This window comes from Saccopteryx leptura, chromosome 12 (genome assembly GCF_036850995.1).
Source record: "Saccopteryx leptura isolate mSacLep1 chromosome 12, mSacLep1_pri_phased_curated, whole genome shotgun sequence".
In the NCBI taxonomy this organism is placed as follows: Eukaryota; Metazoa; Chordata; class Mammalia; order Chiroptera; family Emballonuridae; genus Saccopteryx; species Saccopteryx leptura.
Genome location: NC_089514.1, coordinates 988,701 through 1,006,208, shown reverse-complemented (window position 1 = coordinate 1,006,208; position 17,508 = coordinate 988,701). Strand labels below are relative to the sequence as shown.

The window sequence follows — 17,508 nt, the reverse complement described above, 5'->3', positions numbered from 1 at the left end:
TGTGATCACTGCTGAGTGGTGTCACCCACACCCCTGACCCACTCATGAGGGCCCCTCACCTGCAGCGAAGCTGCTCGTCTCCCCCTCACCTGACGAGGTGTCTGTCATCCCTGTCGGGATCCTCAGATGGCAGAGCCGCTGAGCAGCGGGAGGGGCCTCGGAGCAGCCAGTGCTGAGTGGAGGGGGGTCCCCGGCTCCGGGTCCTGAGCGCCCACGGCTGTGCCCTGGTGACAGGCAGGGAGAGCTGGCTGTGTGGGCGCCTGTGGGGCCGTCTCACCCCGTCCTCAGTGTCTGGGGCTCCCCCTTTCCCACGAGGCCGTGGACGCTCAGGATCCGAGTCTGCCTCCCGCTGATGCTGTGTCGGGGGCGGGCGGGCTCTGCGTTCTGAGTCCCCTCCGCCTCGGGCGGCCCGGGGCCTGGACAGCGGGTGGGGTGTGTGTGTCTCCTCCCTGTGCGCGTCTGAATGGTGTCCCGGGGCCTGGACAGCGGGCAGGGTGTGTGTCTCCTCCCTGTGCGCGTCTGAATGGTGTCCCGGGGCCTGGACAGCGGGTGGGGTGTGTCTCCTCCCTGTGCGCGTCTGAATGGCGTCCCGGGGCCTGGACAGCGGGTGGGGTGTGTGTGTCTCCTCCCTGTGCGTGTCTGAATGGCGTCCCGGGGCCTGGACAGTGGGTGGAGTGTGTGTGTGTGTCTCCTCCCTGTGCACGTCTGAGTGGCGTCCCGGGACCGCTGGATGTGAGGGTGCAGCAGCTCCACGGGCAAGGCCGCCTGTGGGATGTGACCTGTCCCCGTCAAGGCACCGTGGCGGGCTGGCCCCGGGCAGCCCCACCCTGCGGACAGGCCCCGCCGGCCCCGCCCACAGCAACGCCTCCTCTCAGCAGTCCTGGGCGTCCCCCACTCTCTTAGTGACAAGGACACTAACTCGTTTCTCAGCCCCCCGCTGCTGTGACGTTGTCCTCCTCCATGCGGGGGGCCTGGTCAGGGTCCACAGCCCTGCTTCTCCCTGGGCAGTGCGGCTCCTGGCTGGTGCTGACTGAGCCTCCTGGCCGCCTGCCCGGGGCAGGGAATGCCCTCCTCCGGGAGGGAGCCCGTGCTTTCTGGGGACGGGGTCAGTTCCACAGGACTCTGCGTCCCACCGTCTTTATTTGATTTTGTGACTGTGATACGTCTGGGTAGCTCAGTCCTTCGCGATCCTTCAGCTGTGTTTTCTCTCTGCTTGCCCTGGACGGCGACTCATCTAACAGCTTCTTGTCTTCCCTCTGTAGGTGCTAAACCTTTCGGAAAAGAGATACGACCTCACAAAGCTGAACCCCAAGGTACGCCCTGCGCCCTCTGTGCTCCGGGAAGGGTCTCGGGTCATCGGAAGTCGTTCCCGCAAACGGCCCGACGTGACCGCGGGTGTTGGGAGCTGTTCGTGGCCGGGGGTTGCTCTTTTAAGTGACGTTTCTTTTTTAACCTTTGAAATAAGTGTTGGATAGGCAGGAGATGCAAACACGGTGCGGGGAGATCCCCTGTGCCTCTGACCCTGCCTCTCACGGAGCTCGTAGTGAAATGTCAACGCCCGGCAGTGGGGAGGGGACCGTCCTCAGTCAGGTTCACCTTTCACCGGGGGGACCCGCTGCCGTGTGTGCGTGTGTGCGTGTACGGACGCACCTGCCTGGGGTTCTTGGCCACCTCCCCCGCGTGGGTGACCGTCACCACCGCCACAGTCGGACGCAGGACGTCCCCTTGCGGGCGTCCCTCCTGACACCGCTGTGCGGCACGCCCCCTCCATCACTGTCCCTCCTGACAGCAGAGATCGGGGGAACATGTGGAGGTGGCTGTCGGTTGCTAGGGGGACACGTGGAGGTGGCTGTCGGTTGCTAGGGGGACACGGGAACGTGGCTGTCGGTTGCTAGGGGGACACGTGGAGGTGGCTGTCGGTTGCTAGGGGGACACGTGGATGTGGCTGTCGGTTGCTAGGGGGACACGTGGAGGTGGCTGTCGGTTGCTAGGGGGACACGGGAAGGTGGCTGTCGGTTGCTAGGGGGACACGTGGAGGTGGCTGTCGGTTGCTAGGGGGACACGGGAAGGTGGCTGTCGGTTGCTAGGGGGACACGTGGAGGTGGCTGTCGGTTGCTAGGGGGACACGGGAAGGTGGCTGTCGGTTGCTAGGGGGACACGTGGAGGTGGCTGTCGGTTGCTAGGGGGACACGTGGAGGTGGCTGTCGGTTGCTAGGGGGACACGTGGAGGTGGCTGTCGGTTGCTAGGGGGACACGTGGAGGTGGCTGTCGGTTGCTAGGGGAGACACGTGGAGGTGGCTGTCGGTTGCTAGGGGGACACGGGAAGGTGGCTGTCGGTTGCTAGGGGGACACGTGGAAGTGGCTGTCGGTTGCTAGGGGGACACGGGAAGGTGGCTGTCGGTTGCTAGGGGGACACGTGGAAGTGGCTGTCGGTTGCTAGGGGGACACGGGAAGGTGGCTGTCGGTTGCTAGGGGGACACGTGGAGGTGGCTGTCGGTTGCTAGGGGGACACGTGGAGGTGGCTGTTGGTTGCTAAGGGGGAGCTGGTAGCACAGGTGTCACAGAGTCCCTGCCGCCCGTCGGATCAGGACGGCAGCCGCGGGCTCGGCCTGTGTGCCCGCTGGGGCGGGGACGGGGCCTGGGGCACCTCGGTGTCTGTGCCCAGACGTCTCCGGGACAGAGTTACCAGAACCTCAGAGCGTCGCCTCTGAGTGCCGACGGGTCATGTGACCTTTCCCGCTTCCTGGCCGTCGTGTGGACGCTTTTCTCATGTTACACTGTTTCTAGTGCTTTTATGAAAAGAGAGCTCTGCCTCCCCACGCCTCTCGGAAGGAGAGGACTCGGGGCGACTCGGGGCGACTCGGGGCGCAGGGCCCGGCTGTCCTGACCTCTGGGGAGGAGTCTCTGGGGCCAGGGCACATTCCCCCCTCTGAGCCGGGCCTGGTCCCAGCAGGTGCCCTGGGCCTCGCCCTGAGACCTCATCTGTGGTCCTCGGTCCAGGGAAAGAGGCTCAGTGCCGTTTCCCAAACACACCCGAGTGGGAATGGAGGCGTGTGGGCAGCAGCTGGCCCAGGACCGGGCTTCGGATCCGGCCGGCCGGCCCCTCCCCGGGGCTCACACCAGAGCGGCTCCTGGGAGCTCTTCCTGGCCCTGGCCGCCAGCTCAGGGAGCAGATAAGACGAGGGAACAGATGTCTCCTGAGGCCACTCCATCCCCCGTTGTCTTCCCTGACCCGGGCAGCCGGCTCTCGACCCTCAAGCACAGAAACGGCCTCCCCGCGGCGGTCTCCGAGGGCCCCTGGGCGGACGCTGAGGAAACCCCTGTCTTTGCAGATTCTGGACGTGGGCTGGCCGGAGCTGCACGCGCCGCCCCTGGACAAGGTGTGCACCATCTGCAAGGCGCAGGAGTCCTGGCTGAACAGCGACCCCCAGCACGTGGTGGTCATCCACTGCAGGGTGAGCGCCTCGCCCGGGCCGTCCGCGTTCCCGGGGCTCCGCGGGGGGTGGGGGGGCTCCGTCCTCCTTCACTGAGCGCCTCCCGCCCTCTCCCCCCCGCCCTCTCCCCCCCGCCCCGCCCCGAGCTGGGCGTCGTCAGGGCTGTGGGACTGAGGTCCTGAGAGTGTGCTGGGGCAGGGAGGGTCCCTCAGAGTGTGCTGGGGCAGGGGGGTCCCTCCGCCCGTGGGCAGGCACGTCTGTCTTCCAAGGAGCGCCCCTTGTTCTTAAAACGGCAAGGAAGGGTGCGTTAAGATCTGGGGCTCAGATTGCCGGGGCCCCCGAGGGCTGCGGACGGGCGGCCCCTGTGCCCCGACCTGCTCTGTGCCCCCGGCCGACTGTGCCCCCGTCGTCCCCGACCCCGGTCTTCCCCTCGCTCTGCGGTTCCCGGCCGACTGTCCGCGCCCCCGGCCCCGCCCGGACTCCTGCGCTCTGACCGGTGTCGAGGGCTGAGCCCCGGGAGGGTCACTGGGGGTCACTGGGGTCACGCGGGGCTGAGCCTCCATGAAAGTGTCCAGAGACACTGCCCCGTGCGTGAGGACGCCTGGAGAAGGGCCGTGGCGGTGAGCGGGTCTCCTGTACAGGACACCCCGCGTTCCCGGTTCCATCACGCCCGTCCCTGACTTGACCTTTCCGCCCTGAACAGTCCCGTGGTTTAGACTCTTTCACGTGCGACGTCTGCACGGAACCCTCTCCTCCGAGGAACTCAGTTTGACGGAACCTTCCGTCCCGTTGTATCAGAATTTCCCCCTGGTTTCCCTACACGGGCGCAGGGACCGCCAGGCTCGGGGACGGACGCTGGGGGGGGGGACCCTCGGGCGGTGCTCACACCTGACTCGGCCACGTCTCCCTGCGGACAGCCCGGCCGTCCTGCCTGTCCCTGACTGACCGTCCTCTCCGTCCCTGACTGACCGTCCTGTCCGTCCCTGACTGACCGTCCTCTCTGTCCCTGACTGACCGTCCTGTCCGTCCCTGACTGACCGTCCTCTCCGTCCCTGACTGACCGTCCTGTCCGTCCCTGACTGACCATCCTCTCCGTCCCTGACTGACCGTCCTCTCCGTCCCTGACTGACCGTCCTGTCCGTCCCTGACTGACCGTCCTCTCTGTCCCTGACTGACCGTCCTGTCCGTCCCTGACTGACCGTCCTCTCTGTCCCTGACTGACCGTCCTGTCCGTCCCTGACTGACCGTCCTGTCTGTCCCTGACTGACCGTCCTGTCCGTCCCTGACTGACCGTCCTCTCTGTCCCTGACTGACCGTCCTCTCCGTCCCTGACTGACCGTCCTCTCTGTCCCTGACTGACCGTCCTCTCCGTCCCTGACTGACCGTCCTGTCTGATCCTGACTGACCGTCCTCTCTGTCCCTGACTGACCGTCCTCTCCGTCCCTGACTGACCGTCCTCTCTGTCCCTGACTGACCGTCCTCTCCGTCCCTGACTGACCGTCCTGTCTGATCCTGACTGACCGTCCTGTCTGTCCCTGACTGACCGTCCTCTCCGTCCCTGACTGACCGTCCTCTCCGTCCCTGACTGACCGTCCTCTCTGTCCCTGACTGACCGTCCTGTCTGTCCCTGACTGACCGTCCTGTCCGTCCCTGACTGACCGTCCTCTCCGTCCCTGACTGACCGTCCTGTCTGATCCTGACTGACCGTCCTGTCTGTCCCTGACTGACCGTCCTGTCCGTCCCTGACTGACCGTCCTCTCTGTCCCTGACTGACCATCCTGTCTGTCCCTGACTGACCGTCCTATTTCAGTGACCAGGGCTCCCCAGGCTCAGGTCATGTCAGGGGCTTCTCTCCCAGTCTGTGTCTGGGTCCTGACCGGTGGTGGCGCAGTGGATAAAGCCTCGACCTGGAAATGCTGAGGTCGCCGGTTCGAAACCCTGGGCTTGCCTGGTCAAGGCACATATGGGAGTTGATGCTTCCTGCTCCTCCCCTTTCTCTCTCTCTCTCTCTCTCTCTCTCTTCCCCTTTTCTCTTTCCTCTCTCTAAAAATGAATAAAGAAAAAGTCTAAAAATATATATATTTTAGAAGAAATTGTGTTTTGATACAGAGAGAAAGAGCGAGAGAGAGAGAGAGAGACTCTTTAAAAGAACCATTCTTGTAACTACAATAAAACCACTTTCCACGAGGCGCAGCCTGACGACTCTGAGGGTAACGTCATTGTCGCCTGAGGTCACGTCACGAGCCTTTCTGAGCAGCGTTCCCTCAGCCGGGGGCTCTCCGGGGACTCTCGTGAGGAAGGCGGGTCTGGCCCGGCCGCACCTGCTGCCCGCCTGCCCCCGAGGTCCTGCCGTGCGCCCTGCTGGCCCGTCCTCGTTCCTGCCGTGTCGGGGACTCCGCACTGCTCTGACGACCTGAGCTGTGACGTCGCTCACGGTCTCTGGGGCACTAGGGATGGACCGACAGCGTGGGGGTCTCCAGGCCGCATCTGCTTCTCACTGGACACCTGTCACCTGCACAAGGCCTGTCACTGGGGCCGCCGGGAGCAAGCTGAGAGTTCCCGTAAACGACTTGCCCGTCTCTGCACCGTGCTGGTGGCGTGGGGACCCGCTTCCGGGGTGTTCTAGAAAGTGTGCCGTGGAAGCGGAGCCCCTCTCAGTGTGAGCTTAGCGACAGCCCTGAAGGGAAGTCCGTCATGGTCATCGTGGGGCAGGAGGGCGGGTATTTGCCCAAACCCCTGCGCTCTGCCGAGGGGACATAGCTTCCCTGCTTGCACCGGGAGTGACGGACAGGCTGCTGTCGAGGCCTGGGGGGACGCCCCGGGGCCACCTGTGCCGTCCCTGCTGTCCGGCCTGTCTGTGTGCACACGTGTCACCGACGGGGCAGCAACACCTCGTCTCTCGGGTGCAGCCCCCACACACACACGGTGGGCTCAGCAGGCGTTGGCGAGGGGTCCCCACGGCCACGAGCATCAGGGGCACTGCTTTTGAAGGACAGACGGAAACTGTCGCAGAACCGAAGAGGGTCGTTTACACGAGAACGTGTCTCTAAGGAGCGTGGCAGGACTGACGGGGGTGGGAGGCCCCGTGTCGCCTGACCGCACGGCGGTGGCTGCTCACCCGCAGGCGGGTCTGGACGAGAATCAGGCAGGTTCGCTGTGGTGCGAATTCTCCAGTTTTCTTGTTACCCCTCGTTCTAACCACCGTGCTCAGAGAAGGTGCTCAGTACGGATGCAGCTCTCTCCAGTGAGTCCTGGCGTGTCCCTGGGCCTCGCGCGTGGTCTGTCCTGAGCGGGGTGCTCCCGGCCGCCTCTCCTGCAGGGAGGTCTGTCCTGCTCCCGGCCGTCTCTCCTGCAGGGAGGTCTGTCCCGTGCGGGGTGCTCCCGGCCGTCTCTCCTGCAGGGAGGTCTGTCCTGAACAGGATGCTCCCGGCCGTCTCTCCTGCAGGGAGGTCTGTCCCGTGCGGGATGCTCCCGGCCGTCTCTCCTGCAGGGAGGTCTGTCCTGAACAGGATGCTCCCGGCCGTCTCTCCTGCAGGGAGGTCTGTCCCGTGCGGGATGCTCCCGGCCGTCTCTCCTGCAGGGAGGTCTGTCCTGCTCCCGGCCGTCTCTCCTGCAGGGAGGTCTGTCCTGTGCGGGATGCTCCCGGCCGTCTCTCCTGCAGGGAGGTCTGTACTGCTCCCGGCCGTCTCTCCTGCAGGGAGGTCTGTCCTGCTCCCGGCCGTCTCTCCTGCAGGGAGGTCTGTCCTGAACAGGATGCTCCCGGCCGTCTCTCCTGCAGGGAGGTCTGTCCTGCTCCCGGCCGTCTCTCCTGCAGGGAGGTCTGTCCTGAACAGGATGCTCCCGGCCGTCTCTCCTGCAGGGAGGTCTGTCCCGTGCGGGGTGCTCCCGGCCGTCTCTCCTGCAGGGAGGTCTGTCCCGTGCGGGATGCTCCCGGCCGTCTCTCCTGCAGGGAGGTCTGTCCTGCTCCCGGCCGTCTCTCCTGCAGGGAGGTCTGTCCTGTGCGAGATGCTCCCGGCTGTCTCTCCTGCAGGGAGGTCTGTCCTGTGCGGGATGCTCCCGGCCGTCTCTCCTGCAGGGAGGTCTGTCCCGTGCGGGATGCTCCCGGCCGTTTCTCCTGCAGGGACACTCTCAGTCGTCTCGTCCCCAAGGAGCGTTGTCCTGTCCTCACGCCTCTCTGCCGTGGGATTCGAGGGGACAGTGGCTCTGCTTTTCTCTCCCGCAGGGCGGGAAGGGACGCATCGGAGTGGTGATCTCGTCCTACATGCACTTCACCAACGTCTCGGCCAGGTAGGACGGGCGTCTGAGCTGCCCGGGGCCGGGGGCGGGGGTGGGCGACCTGGGGCCCAGACACCGAGGTCTGGCAGAGTCCGTGCGCTCGTGAGCTAGACGCCCCCCCCCCTGAGCGTACACGCTGACGGCCGCCACAGGGGCCTGGGAAACAGAGGACACACGGCCACCCCGACGAGGCTGCAGAGTCCACGTCAGCTTGTGTGGAAACCGCACACCCTCCAGGGAGAAGCGTCCACGCTGCTGGGCCTTGCGGGCGCCAGGGAGCACTGGGCGTTCTGTCCTCTTGTCCCTCAGCCTCTCGAGTGACCAGGCTCCCACTTTACAGATGAGGAAACTGAGGCTGGGTGGAGTTAGGCTCGTGCGCTCCGGGGACGTGGGAGAGCCTTCTAGGGACGCTGAGCTGCCATCGTGGGGGTGGGGGCGCTGCTGTGCACGGGGGCAGTGGGGACAGGGACACTGAGCTGCCATCGTGGGGGTGCTGTGCACGGGGGCAGTGGGACAGGGCGGGCAGTGAGCGTGGGCCACGGGGGCAGTGGGGACAGGGACGCTGAGCTGCCATCGTGGGGGTGCTGTGCACGGGGGCAGTGGGACAGGGCGGGCAGCGAGCGTGGGCCACTGGCCAGGCCTCCTGCTCTGAGCCAGCATGTGGGGCGCCCCAGGGACGTCTCCCAGAGCACACGCCGCTGGCCCTGACGTCCAGATGCGGCGTCCTCGCCTCTCAATGGCCACTTTGTGCGGCACGAGCTGCCCGTCCGAGGAAACACAGCCGTGCTTGGGAGCCGACCAGCCTGTGCTTTCCTACACCGGGATGAAATCTGACTTTCCGATTGTTTTCTCTGGAAATGAACCGGGCGCCCGAGCCTGCCAGGGAGGAAACCCAACCCCTGGTGTGATCCGGACCCCCCCGGGGATAATGACCGTTGTGTTTGCCCAGCTCCTGGTCACCTCGAGTCCCTCAGCGGAGCCGAAGGCATTTGGACGGAGACCAGGTTCCCCAGCAGAATCCGGACGGGCCCCCCATGTTCCTGCATTTGCCGCCACAGCGCAGCTCTGTCTGGGCCCGCGGACGTGCTCGGGGAAGGCGGGGGGCGGGGGGCTGGCCTGTAGGTCTCAGAGACGGGGAGGCCGAGAGCTTTCTCTCTCACCGCTGACCCTCGTTCTACAAGCCACTCCTCCGGCTCGTGGGCGCTCACACATCTCAGCCACACAGCCAGGCCGTTTGCACGGACATCGCACTCCAGGCGCGCCCTGTGATGTGGGCGCTCAGGACGGAGCCGGCTGCGGCCACCAGCAGCAGCAGCAGCAGCAGCGCCCAGCACTCGGCGGGGGGGCAGAGTGTCCCCGACCTCCAGGAAGGGGCCGTGCGGCAGGCTCCGCCCCACGAGGGCCACATCGTGATTCGAACGTTTCCCGTGACCCCCGTCCACGTGGCTTCCGGGTTTTCTCTGGCATTTCAGTGGCTTCCGCGGAGGCCCTGCGCAGACGCAGCCGTGGTAACAGATGACCGCGGTCTTTGGTCGTGTCCACGACTGTCCCCTCCGATGTCACTCCCAGAAGGAGTCCCTGGGGAGCAGATGGTTTTCAGGCCTTCATCACAGAGTCTGCTCCGAGATCCGAGCGGGAATGTTGCGTCGCGGGGACGGAAGGATGGAGTCGGGTCCCGGGAGGAGCAGCCCGGGGAAGATGGAGTCGGGTCCCGGGACGAGCAGCCCGGGGAAGATGGAGTCGGGTCCCAGACGAGCAGCCGGGGAAGATGGAGTCGGGTCCCGGGACGAACTGCCGGGGAAGATGGAGTCGGGTCCCGGGACGAACTGCCGGGGAAGATGGAGTCGGGTCCCAGACGAGCAGCCGGGGAAGATGGAGTCGGGTCCCGGGACGAGCAGCCTGGGGAAGATGGAGTCGGGTCCCGGGACGAGCAGCCCGGGGAAGATGGAGTCGGGTCCCGGGACGAGCAGCCGGGGAAGATGGAGTCAGGTCCCGGGACGAACTGCCGGGGAAGATGGAGTCGGGTCCCGGGACGAGCAGCCAGGGAAGATGGAGTCAGGTCCCGGGACGAACTGCCGGGGAAGATGGAGTCGGGTCCCGGGACGAGCAGCCAGGGAAGATGGAGTCAGGTCCCGGGACGAACTGCCGGGGAAGATGGAGTCGGGTCCCGGGACGAGCAGCCCGGGGAAGATGGAGTCAGGTCCCGGGACGAACTGCCGGGGAAGATGGAGTCGGGTCCCGGGACGAACTGCCGGGGAAGATGGAGTCGGGTCCCGGGACGAGCAGCCGGGGAAGATGGAGTCGGGTCCCGGGACGAGCAGCCGGGGAAGATGGAGTCGGGTCCCGGGACGAGCAGCCGGGGAAGATGGAGTCGGGTCCCGGGACGAGCAGCCGGGGAAGATGGAGTCGGGTCCCGGGACGAGCAGCCGGGGAAGATGGAGTCGGGTCCCGGGACGAGCAGCCCGGGGAAGATGGAGTCGGGACCCGGGACGAGCAGCCGGGGAAGATGGAGTCGGGTCCCGGCTCGGGGACCCCGCACTTCCTGGGCCCGCCGTTCGCGCCCGCTGTTCAGCGCCCGCCCAGACACGGGCTTGGTGGCAGGCGGGTCGGCACCGCCCCCGCCCTCTCTGCCCGGCCGGTGCCGCGCCCTCGACCCTCGGACCCTGGTTCCACCGCGTTTCCGGAGCGGCGGGCACACACTGCTCTGCTCCGTGCCCTCTGCACGTGGCCCCGGTTCTCACGCTTCAGGAGCCTGGGTCACGGCCTGGTCCCCTCGCCTCCCACGGTCTGGGCTGAAGTGGGTTGGGCACCCACAGAAGACTCTGCTGGACACCCCTGCGGGCGGTGGAGCCAGAGCTCGGTGTCAGACAGGCTGTCGCAGCGGGTGACAGTCCCGTCACACACATGCACCCCGGTGGGACGCGGCTCGGTCAGCTCTCCCCCTGCTAGCCTCAGTGTCCAGCCCCGCGGGGCCCCTCTGCAGACGTGACTCCTCACGGTGGAGCTCAGGGCGTCCCTGTGGGTCCAGACGCTCCTTCTGAGAGTTGGTGGGACACCCAGCGGCTGTGGCCCCCGGGCCTGGCCGGTCCCCGGTTGTCCCGACACCTGGGTCTGCCCACTGCTCTCGCCCAGACCCCTCTGAAAACCGCTGCCTCTGTTTGGAGCCACGTGGCACAGAATGTCTGGGGGCCCGGCCGGCACGGCCTGTGGGGGCTGCTGCTTCTGCAGGACTTGGACCTGGCGTCCAGGGGCCCGGCCTGTCCCCATGGGGCACTGGGGTCCGAGAGGACACGCCATGCGGATGGCACGGGTGTGGCGATCACGGCTCCTCGGCGCCGGGCCCGGCCCAGCCGCAGGCCCGTCCATCAGCAGCCGCCGTCAGTGCCGCGGAGTTTAACCCTCTGTCTCTGCCTCCCCAGCGCCGACCAGGCCCTCGACAGGTTTGCCATGAAGAAGTACTACGACGACAAGGTCTCTGCGCTGATGCAGCCCTCCCAGAAGCGGTACGTGTACCCGGGCCTGGGAGGGGGCCGGGGTGGGGGGGGTGAGGTTGTACACGTCACACTGGGCGGACAGCAGGGGCCGCTGACCCGCCCAGAGCAGGAGGGAAGAGCAGGGAGCCCCCCCTCCCGTGGGGGTTGTGGGTGACAGGGCGGCCAGGCCAGGTCAGCGGTCACTTTGGGCTGCAGCGCCACTGGGGGGCCTCTGGTGGGGAGACGCCCCTTCCCAGAGGGCGCCTGGGCCTCTCCCGGGACGGGGGTGGTTTTAACGCCGAGCTGGGCTCAGGGCTCAGCCAGGAGCTCAGGTCCCGGCTGCAGCTCCCTCGCGGTTCTGTGAAAACGCAACACGGAACATCCCCGTGCTCGCTGGGCCCACAGTGTCCAGACGGCGAAGGGCCGTCTCTCCTCAGCAGCTGGGGTGACCGCCTGAGCGAATGGCCAGGCACCACGAGGTGGACACCTCGTCCCACTCCGCCCGGCCCCGCGTTGGCGTTGGAGATGGGACGTCACGGGACGGGCAGGCGGATGTTGCAGGGTCTCCTTTTGTCCGGAGTCAGGCAGTCCAGGAGGAGGAAGGGACGAGTCAGGCAGTCCAGGAGGAGGAAGGGATGAGGTCAGGCAGTCCAGGAGGAGGAAGGGACGAGTCAGGCAGTCCAGGAGGAGGAAGGGACGAGTCAGGCAGTCCAGGAGGAGGAAGGGACGAGGTCAGGCAGTCCAGGAGGAGGAAGGGACGAGTCAGGCAGTCCAGGAGGAGGAAGGGACGAGGTCAGGCAGTCCAGGGGGAGGAAGGGACGAGTCAGGCAGCGTCCGAGAGCACGGGGGGGGGGGGGAGCTGCTCCTGGTCCCCGGAGCCTGCCTGCCGCCACCTCGTGCCCGAGCGAGACCCTGCGGGAAGCATGCCCGCGGGGAAGCTTCTCTCTGAGGGCCCCGGGCCCGTGCGGGCGTGCGGTCAGCGTGGATACTCTCTCTCTCCCTCTTGGTCTGGTCTGCTCGGGCGGGAGCGGTGAGGGTGCCCCGGGGGCTCAGCAGGCTGGGCTTTTGCAGGTACGTCCAGTTCCTCAGCGGGCTGCTGTCGGGGACGGTGAAAATGAACGCCTCGCCCTTGTTCCTGCACTTCGTCATCCTGCACGGCACCCCCAACTTCGACACGGGCGGGGGTGAGTGTCCCCCACACGGCGGGAGCCGAGCTGTGCCGTCCCAGCACCGAGCAGGCATCCCGGCCACCCCGACAGGCCCAGCCCTCCGGGTCCCTGACTGGACAGAGACGTCCGTGTGGGGCGGGGCCGTGTGCTGATCAGAGGAGGGACAGGCAGCCAGTGAGGGGACCCCAGGGGCTCTTACACTGCCGTCCAGCTCCGTCCCTGCTCCCCTGTCCTGGAAGGTGGCGTGTGGGGGCCTGTCTCACGCACCTACCTTTCTCTGTTCCCCTCCGCACGGCGCCGCGGGCTCACGGACGCCTTGGTCCCCGCCCACAGTCTGCCGGCCCTTCCTGAAGTTGTACCAGGCCATGCAGCCGGTGTTCACCTCGGGGATCTAGTGAGTGCGCTGCCCGCGGGGCTCGGGCGGGCGGGAGGGTCTGGCGTCGGGGTCCGCGGGGCTCAGCGGGAGGGAGGGTCTGGCGTCGGGGTCCGCGGGGCTCGGGCGGGCGGGGGGGTCTGGCGTCGGGGTCCGTGGGGCTCAGCAGGCGGGAGGGTCTGGCGTCGGGGTCCTCAGCTGTCCGCCCGGCTCCCCCTCTGCGTGTCAGCGGAAGGGTGGACGCGCGTTCTCAGAACGTGTACAAGTTTCTGGGCTTTTTCTGTGAACGCTGATGGTGAACAAGGTATAAAAGGTTCCCCCTGCTGTGTCACCGCTCGGGACACGCTGTGGTCACGCTGGTGCCCACTGGGCGCCTCGCACGCCCGTCCGTACCCATGCCGTGTGCCCGGCTGTGCGCACAGTGCCAGGTGGCCCGGCCGACCGGTTCACACGTGCGGAGACCATGAGGAGCAGGGTGCCGGGACCTGGGGTGTCATTTGGCGTTTAATCAGTTGTCGGGTTGCGTTTCTCGGAACGCGTTCTCCCCTTTCAACCCGGAGGGGCCCTAACGATCCATCCCCTTGTCCGTCTGTCCGTCCCAAAGCAACGTCGGCCCGGAGAACCAGAGTCGGATCTCCATCGCCATCGAGCCGGCCCAGCTGCTGAAAGGGGACGTCATGGTGAGTGCTCGCGCCTCGGTCCCGGCCCTAGGGTCCCCGCTCGAAACCGCGACCCGGCCCCCGGTTCCCCCGACACCCGGGCGGGGGTGCGGAGCCGCCGGCCCCTCAGGGTGGTCAGGGACTCGGGGGGGAGGCTGAGTCAGTGACCAGGACAGCACGGCACAGACGCGCGGGGGGCGCACTTGACCTGGAGTCCCGGGTCAGCCGCCACACCCACAGAGTCACGTCCCCTGACCGCGAGGGGCAGCCGGTGCGTGGCCACAGGCCTTGCGGGGAGACGTGTGGACACGTCAGATACTGACCGTAAGCAGCCGAAGCCTGAGATACGGCGTGGCGTTGCAGGTCAGCTAATGACCAGAGCGCTGGTTTCTGGAGGAAGTTTGACTCCCGGATGTGCTGGTCCGTGGCGAGGTTAGCGGTTCTGTCTGCCTCCCATGTCTCTTGAACACGGGAAGTTTCATAGGTTTGAATTCACTGTGGGAGACGGGTACCCTGAACGGCTATCGTGGAATCTTCCCGTGGTTTGGGGCGCGTGCCCGCTCTCACGAGTAGCTTCTGTGTTATGACACACGGTCATTTAAAGTGTTTCCAGGGGTTGGTGAACACCCACTTTGCCCCCCTGCCCCCGGATTCTCACAACATCCAGTCCCTGGGGTTTAGTAGGACACAGATCCCCGGGCATGGGCACCCCTGGGAACCCCCCGGGCACATGCTTGGCACACCCTCAGCACACCCACGCTTGTGCAGGATATAAATGTATTTCCAGCCGGTCAGTGCTGAGCACGGCGTCCATCCGGAAGCCTGAGCTGCCCATGGGGGTGTCGCGCAGAGGCCACATGGCAGGTGAGCCTGCTGGTGCTGTGGGCACGCCCTTTTACAGCCTGTGGGGCCCCCAGCTGAGCCTCCAGGCTCAGTGTGGCGTGGTTAGCAGGAGAGAGGGTACCCCACAGTCCAGTCACAGGAGAACAGGAAGGGGGTGTGCCAGAGTCCAGCTCCAGCTGGTCCCGGGGTCCCCAAAGCAATGGACGGCGTTGGCGAGAAATGAGTGAGAGAGCCAAACTCTTCAGTTCATCTGCCAGGCGTCTCTGCCAACGGCTGGTGTAGCCTTATTTTATACACTTAAGTTATGATCACACGATATGCAGAATACATTGACTAATAGTTATTTTTTGCTTTCGCATGGATGAATGTTCCAGGAGGAGGTCAGTACGTTTCTTGAAGCTACAAAGCGGGTGGTGAGCCATTCTAAGTACACAATACCTTGAGCAGCAACAACGATACTGGCATCAGCCTCACGCAGGCTTCTAAAAGGTCACTGCTGATGAACAACGCAGCTCTACCTAATGGCCTATTGTCTAGTAAAATGATGTTTGTCTACTGTTTTCCTCTGCTAGTTAAGCTCTAAGTTTGTTTTCCTCAGAGCTGTCTACCACCCGCAGGTCAGGTGTATAAGAGGAATGTTTTTCTATTCTTCTGTACTGTGGAAAGGCTAAGGGGGTTTAAGCAATCGGTTAGGTAAAAGCTGAAAGGTGCTTTTGTGTTCAACCTTTGCTTCCCACCCATTCATAAGTCACACCTTACTTTCTCATAGCATGATTTTTAGGGACTTTTTTCATAGACCTAGCCCCTTTGGGGGATACCATAGCCAGCCTCCTATGACTATGAACTGAGGCAAGGGGCTTATATTCTTTAGCCGAGGTTTCTGCCGGGAACTGCTGAGAGGAACAGCTTTGATAGTGGGAAGTACAGATGCCTTGATCATGGCCTTTGGCTCTTGTTTGTTGGGGGCTGCTGGTAAATTTTCTTAAAAGGAACACAGGGGGCTCGAGTGGTCAAGGAGGTATTTGTGTGGTTCCTTTTGGAGTAATTCTGGAGGGACGTAGTCACAGACTGGTTGACCTCAGGGTCTCGAGCAGCCTGGGAAAGGACCGTATGGTTGGAATCACACTGTGGACCCGTCCCACTAGGGAACGCACGTAACCCTAATAAGGAAAGAACTGTCGAAGGAAATTGCCCAGATACGACCCAAAAAACACACGCTGTGCAAATGCTTCCTCCCCACTGCGACTGCATCAGACAGCGAGGCTGGGCCGGCTCCCGACGGGCGCAGGGCCGGTGCCCGCCAGCAGGCGGTGGTGCCAGCACGCCGAGTCTCACACGGCCCCACGGGGGTGGTTGGGGTGGCGCCGTTGTTCGGTTTCTGCGTCCTGTGCTGACCCGCCGTGCGGGCACTCTGCGGTCGTTTCTGAAGCCTCATCGTGGCGGGGGGTCTGAGCCACACAGGGGGACTCTCCGTCCGAGAGTGAGGACCCAGGAGGCGAGGTCTCTGTCCCCGAGAAGGCTGGACGTGCCTTCACCTCCTGTGTGAGCCTCCTGGGCCGTCGTAGCGCCCGCAGCACGGACAGCGCGTCCAGCAGACACTCTCTCCCTGCCCTGGAGTCTGGACGTCCCAGGTCAGGAGTCACAGGGCTGGTCCCTCCCGGGTCCTCTCTCCTGGGCGTGCAGAGGGCCGTCTGCTCTGTGTCCTCACCCAGCCACCCTCTCTGTGTGTCCGTGTCCTCATCTCTTCTTATGAGGACACCAGGCACACGGGAGCAGGCCTCACCCTTAGGATGTCATCACCCGAATGACCTTTTTAGAGACACTGACCCTGAACACAGCCACGTCCTCAGATGGTGGGGGGCACAGAGCAGCCTGTGAGCCCTGTGCTTGTCCAGGGAGCCTGTTCTGGAGGTTCACGGGGAGGTAACCCCCCACCCGGGGTGTGGTCGCTGCACGCAGTCCGTGTGCACTTGGTGTCTGGCTCTCACGCCGACCCCCCTCCACCCCCCCGCCGGCTCCGGGAGCCGCAGGCGGAGATACCAGGGCAGGGGGCCCCGGGTGTGTGCCCAGGAGGATGAGTGGTGGGTTCCCGGGTGGGGGGACGAGTTCCAGCAGGTCCGAGGAAGCCCGGCTTCCAGGTGCTGCCAAGGACCACGGGGTGGGCGGGTCCCCTGGCCGTGACCAGCGAGGTCCACCTTGTGCTGCGGCTGAAAACCCCAGGGCCGCGCTTCCTCCTGAAAATGACCTCAGGGATCAACACCGGGAGGAAAGAAATGCCGGGAATGTTCTGATGCTGGTGGAGCGTGCCGCCCCTCCCCCGCTGGGGTTGGCCCGGAGTGCCGAGCGGCAGGACACGTATCCAGCCCCCCACGGCCGCCGCCTGGTCCCCACGACCCGCAGGCCACACGCGCGCCCCGGCTGCACGCCTGCCCCGCCGCTGGGCGGGCTGCTGGGCGCGGGCCCTGTGCCCCGGAGGGCGTTCCGACGTGGAGAGAGAGGCCCTTGTGCAACGAGGCGCAGGCCCTCTCTGTGTGAAGGTTCAGCTGGGCAGCCTGTCGGGGCCTCACTGGGAACCTGGCCCCGGTCGGGCTCGGAGACACCCCTGAGCCGGGAGAGGCGTCCGCGGCTCCCCTGCCCGCGGCAGGCCGGGCGGGCCTCCCCTGGCGGCTGCCAGGCGCCTCTCCTGGGGGTGGGTGGCTCCCCGGCTGCCCAGGGGACCCCGTCCAGCGCCAGGGCATCCGGTCCTCTCTGACCGCCCCTCCGTGCTCTGGTGAGCGCCCGCCTTGTGCCCAGGTAAGCTGGCCTCTGTCCTGATGCGGGCGTCTGCAGGCCGGGCGTGCGGGCGGTCGGCAGCGTCCATGTGCCGTGGGGGAGCGAGCTGTCTGTCCTTCCTCCCCCTCGGGGCCTGCTGGGGGCCCTGCCGCTGCTGGCGAGGCAAAGGGGACGTCGCCTGCCTGGCCGGCCATCTGAGCACGGCCCTCCCACCCCCACCCCCCCCACCCCCGCACGCTGGGCCCCCCGACTCAGGGCGAGCCCGCCCTGGAGGTCAGCCCGGAGTCCACCCTGGGGCAGGGCAGGGCCTCAGGTGCTCGGCAAACACGCGGAGCGTTATGTAACCGGGTGAGGAATGCGTGGGGCAGGCCCATCGGAGGCTGGCCGGCGTCCAGGGCCCGCTTGCCCGGTAAACACGTCCCGCCCTGCCTGCCTCGTCTTGCTGCCGCGGCTGTGAGCGCCCTGTGGCCTCCGCAGCGTGTGCTCGGACGGAGGGGCCGCCTCCTCCGG

At 65.8% G+C, this 17,508-nt stretch overlaps 1 protein-coding gene across 9 annotated transcripts in view; it reads left to right on the top strand.

The window, feature by feature from the left end:
• TNS3 (tensin 3) overlaps positions 1-17,508 on the top strand; it is a 146,098-nt gene that overhangs the window by 76,947 nt on the left and 51,643 nt on the right. For all 9 annotated transcript variants that reach the window (XM_066354229.1, XM_066354236.1, XM_066354230.1 and 6 more), the window contains 7 exons: positions 1,263-1,313; positions 3,333-3,455; positions 7,657-7,721; positions 11,129-11,212; positions 12,254-12,366; positions 12,685-12,745; positions 13,329-13,404. In XM_066354229.1, coding sequence (XP_066210326.1) covers positions 1,263-1,313; positions 3,333-3,455; positions 7,657-7,721; positions 11,129-11,212; positions 12,254-12,366; positions 12,685-12,745; positions 13,329-13,404 — 573 coding nt within the window. The remainder of the gene's footprint in view (positions 1-1,262; positions 1,314-3,332; positions 3,456-7,656; positions 7,722-11,128; positions 11,213-12,253; positions 12,367-12,684; positions 12,746-13,328; positions 13,405-17,508) is intronic.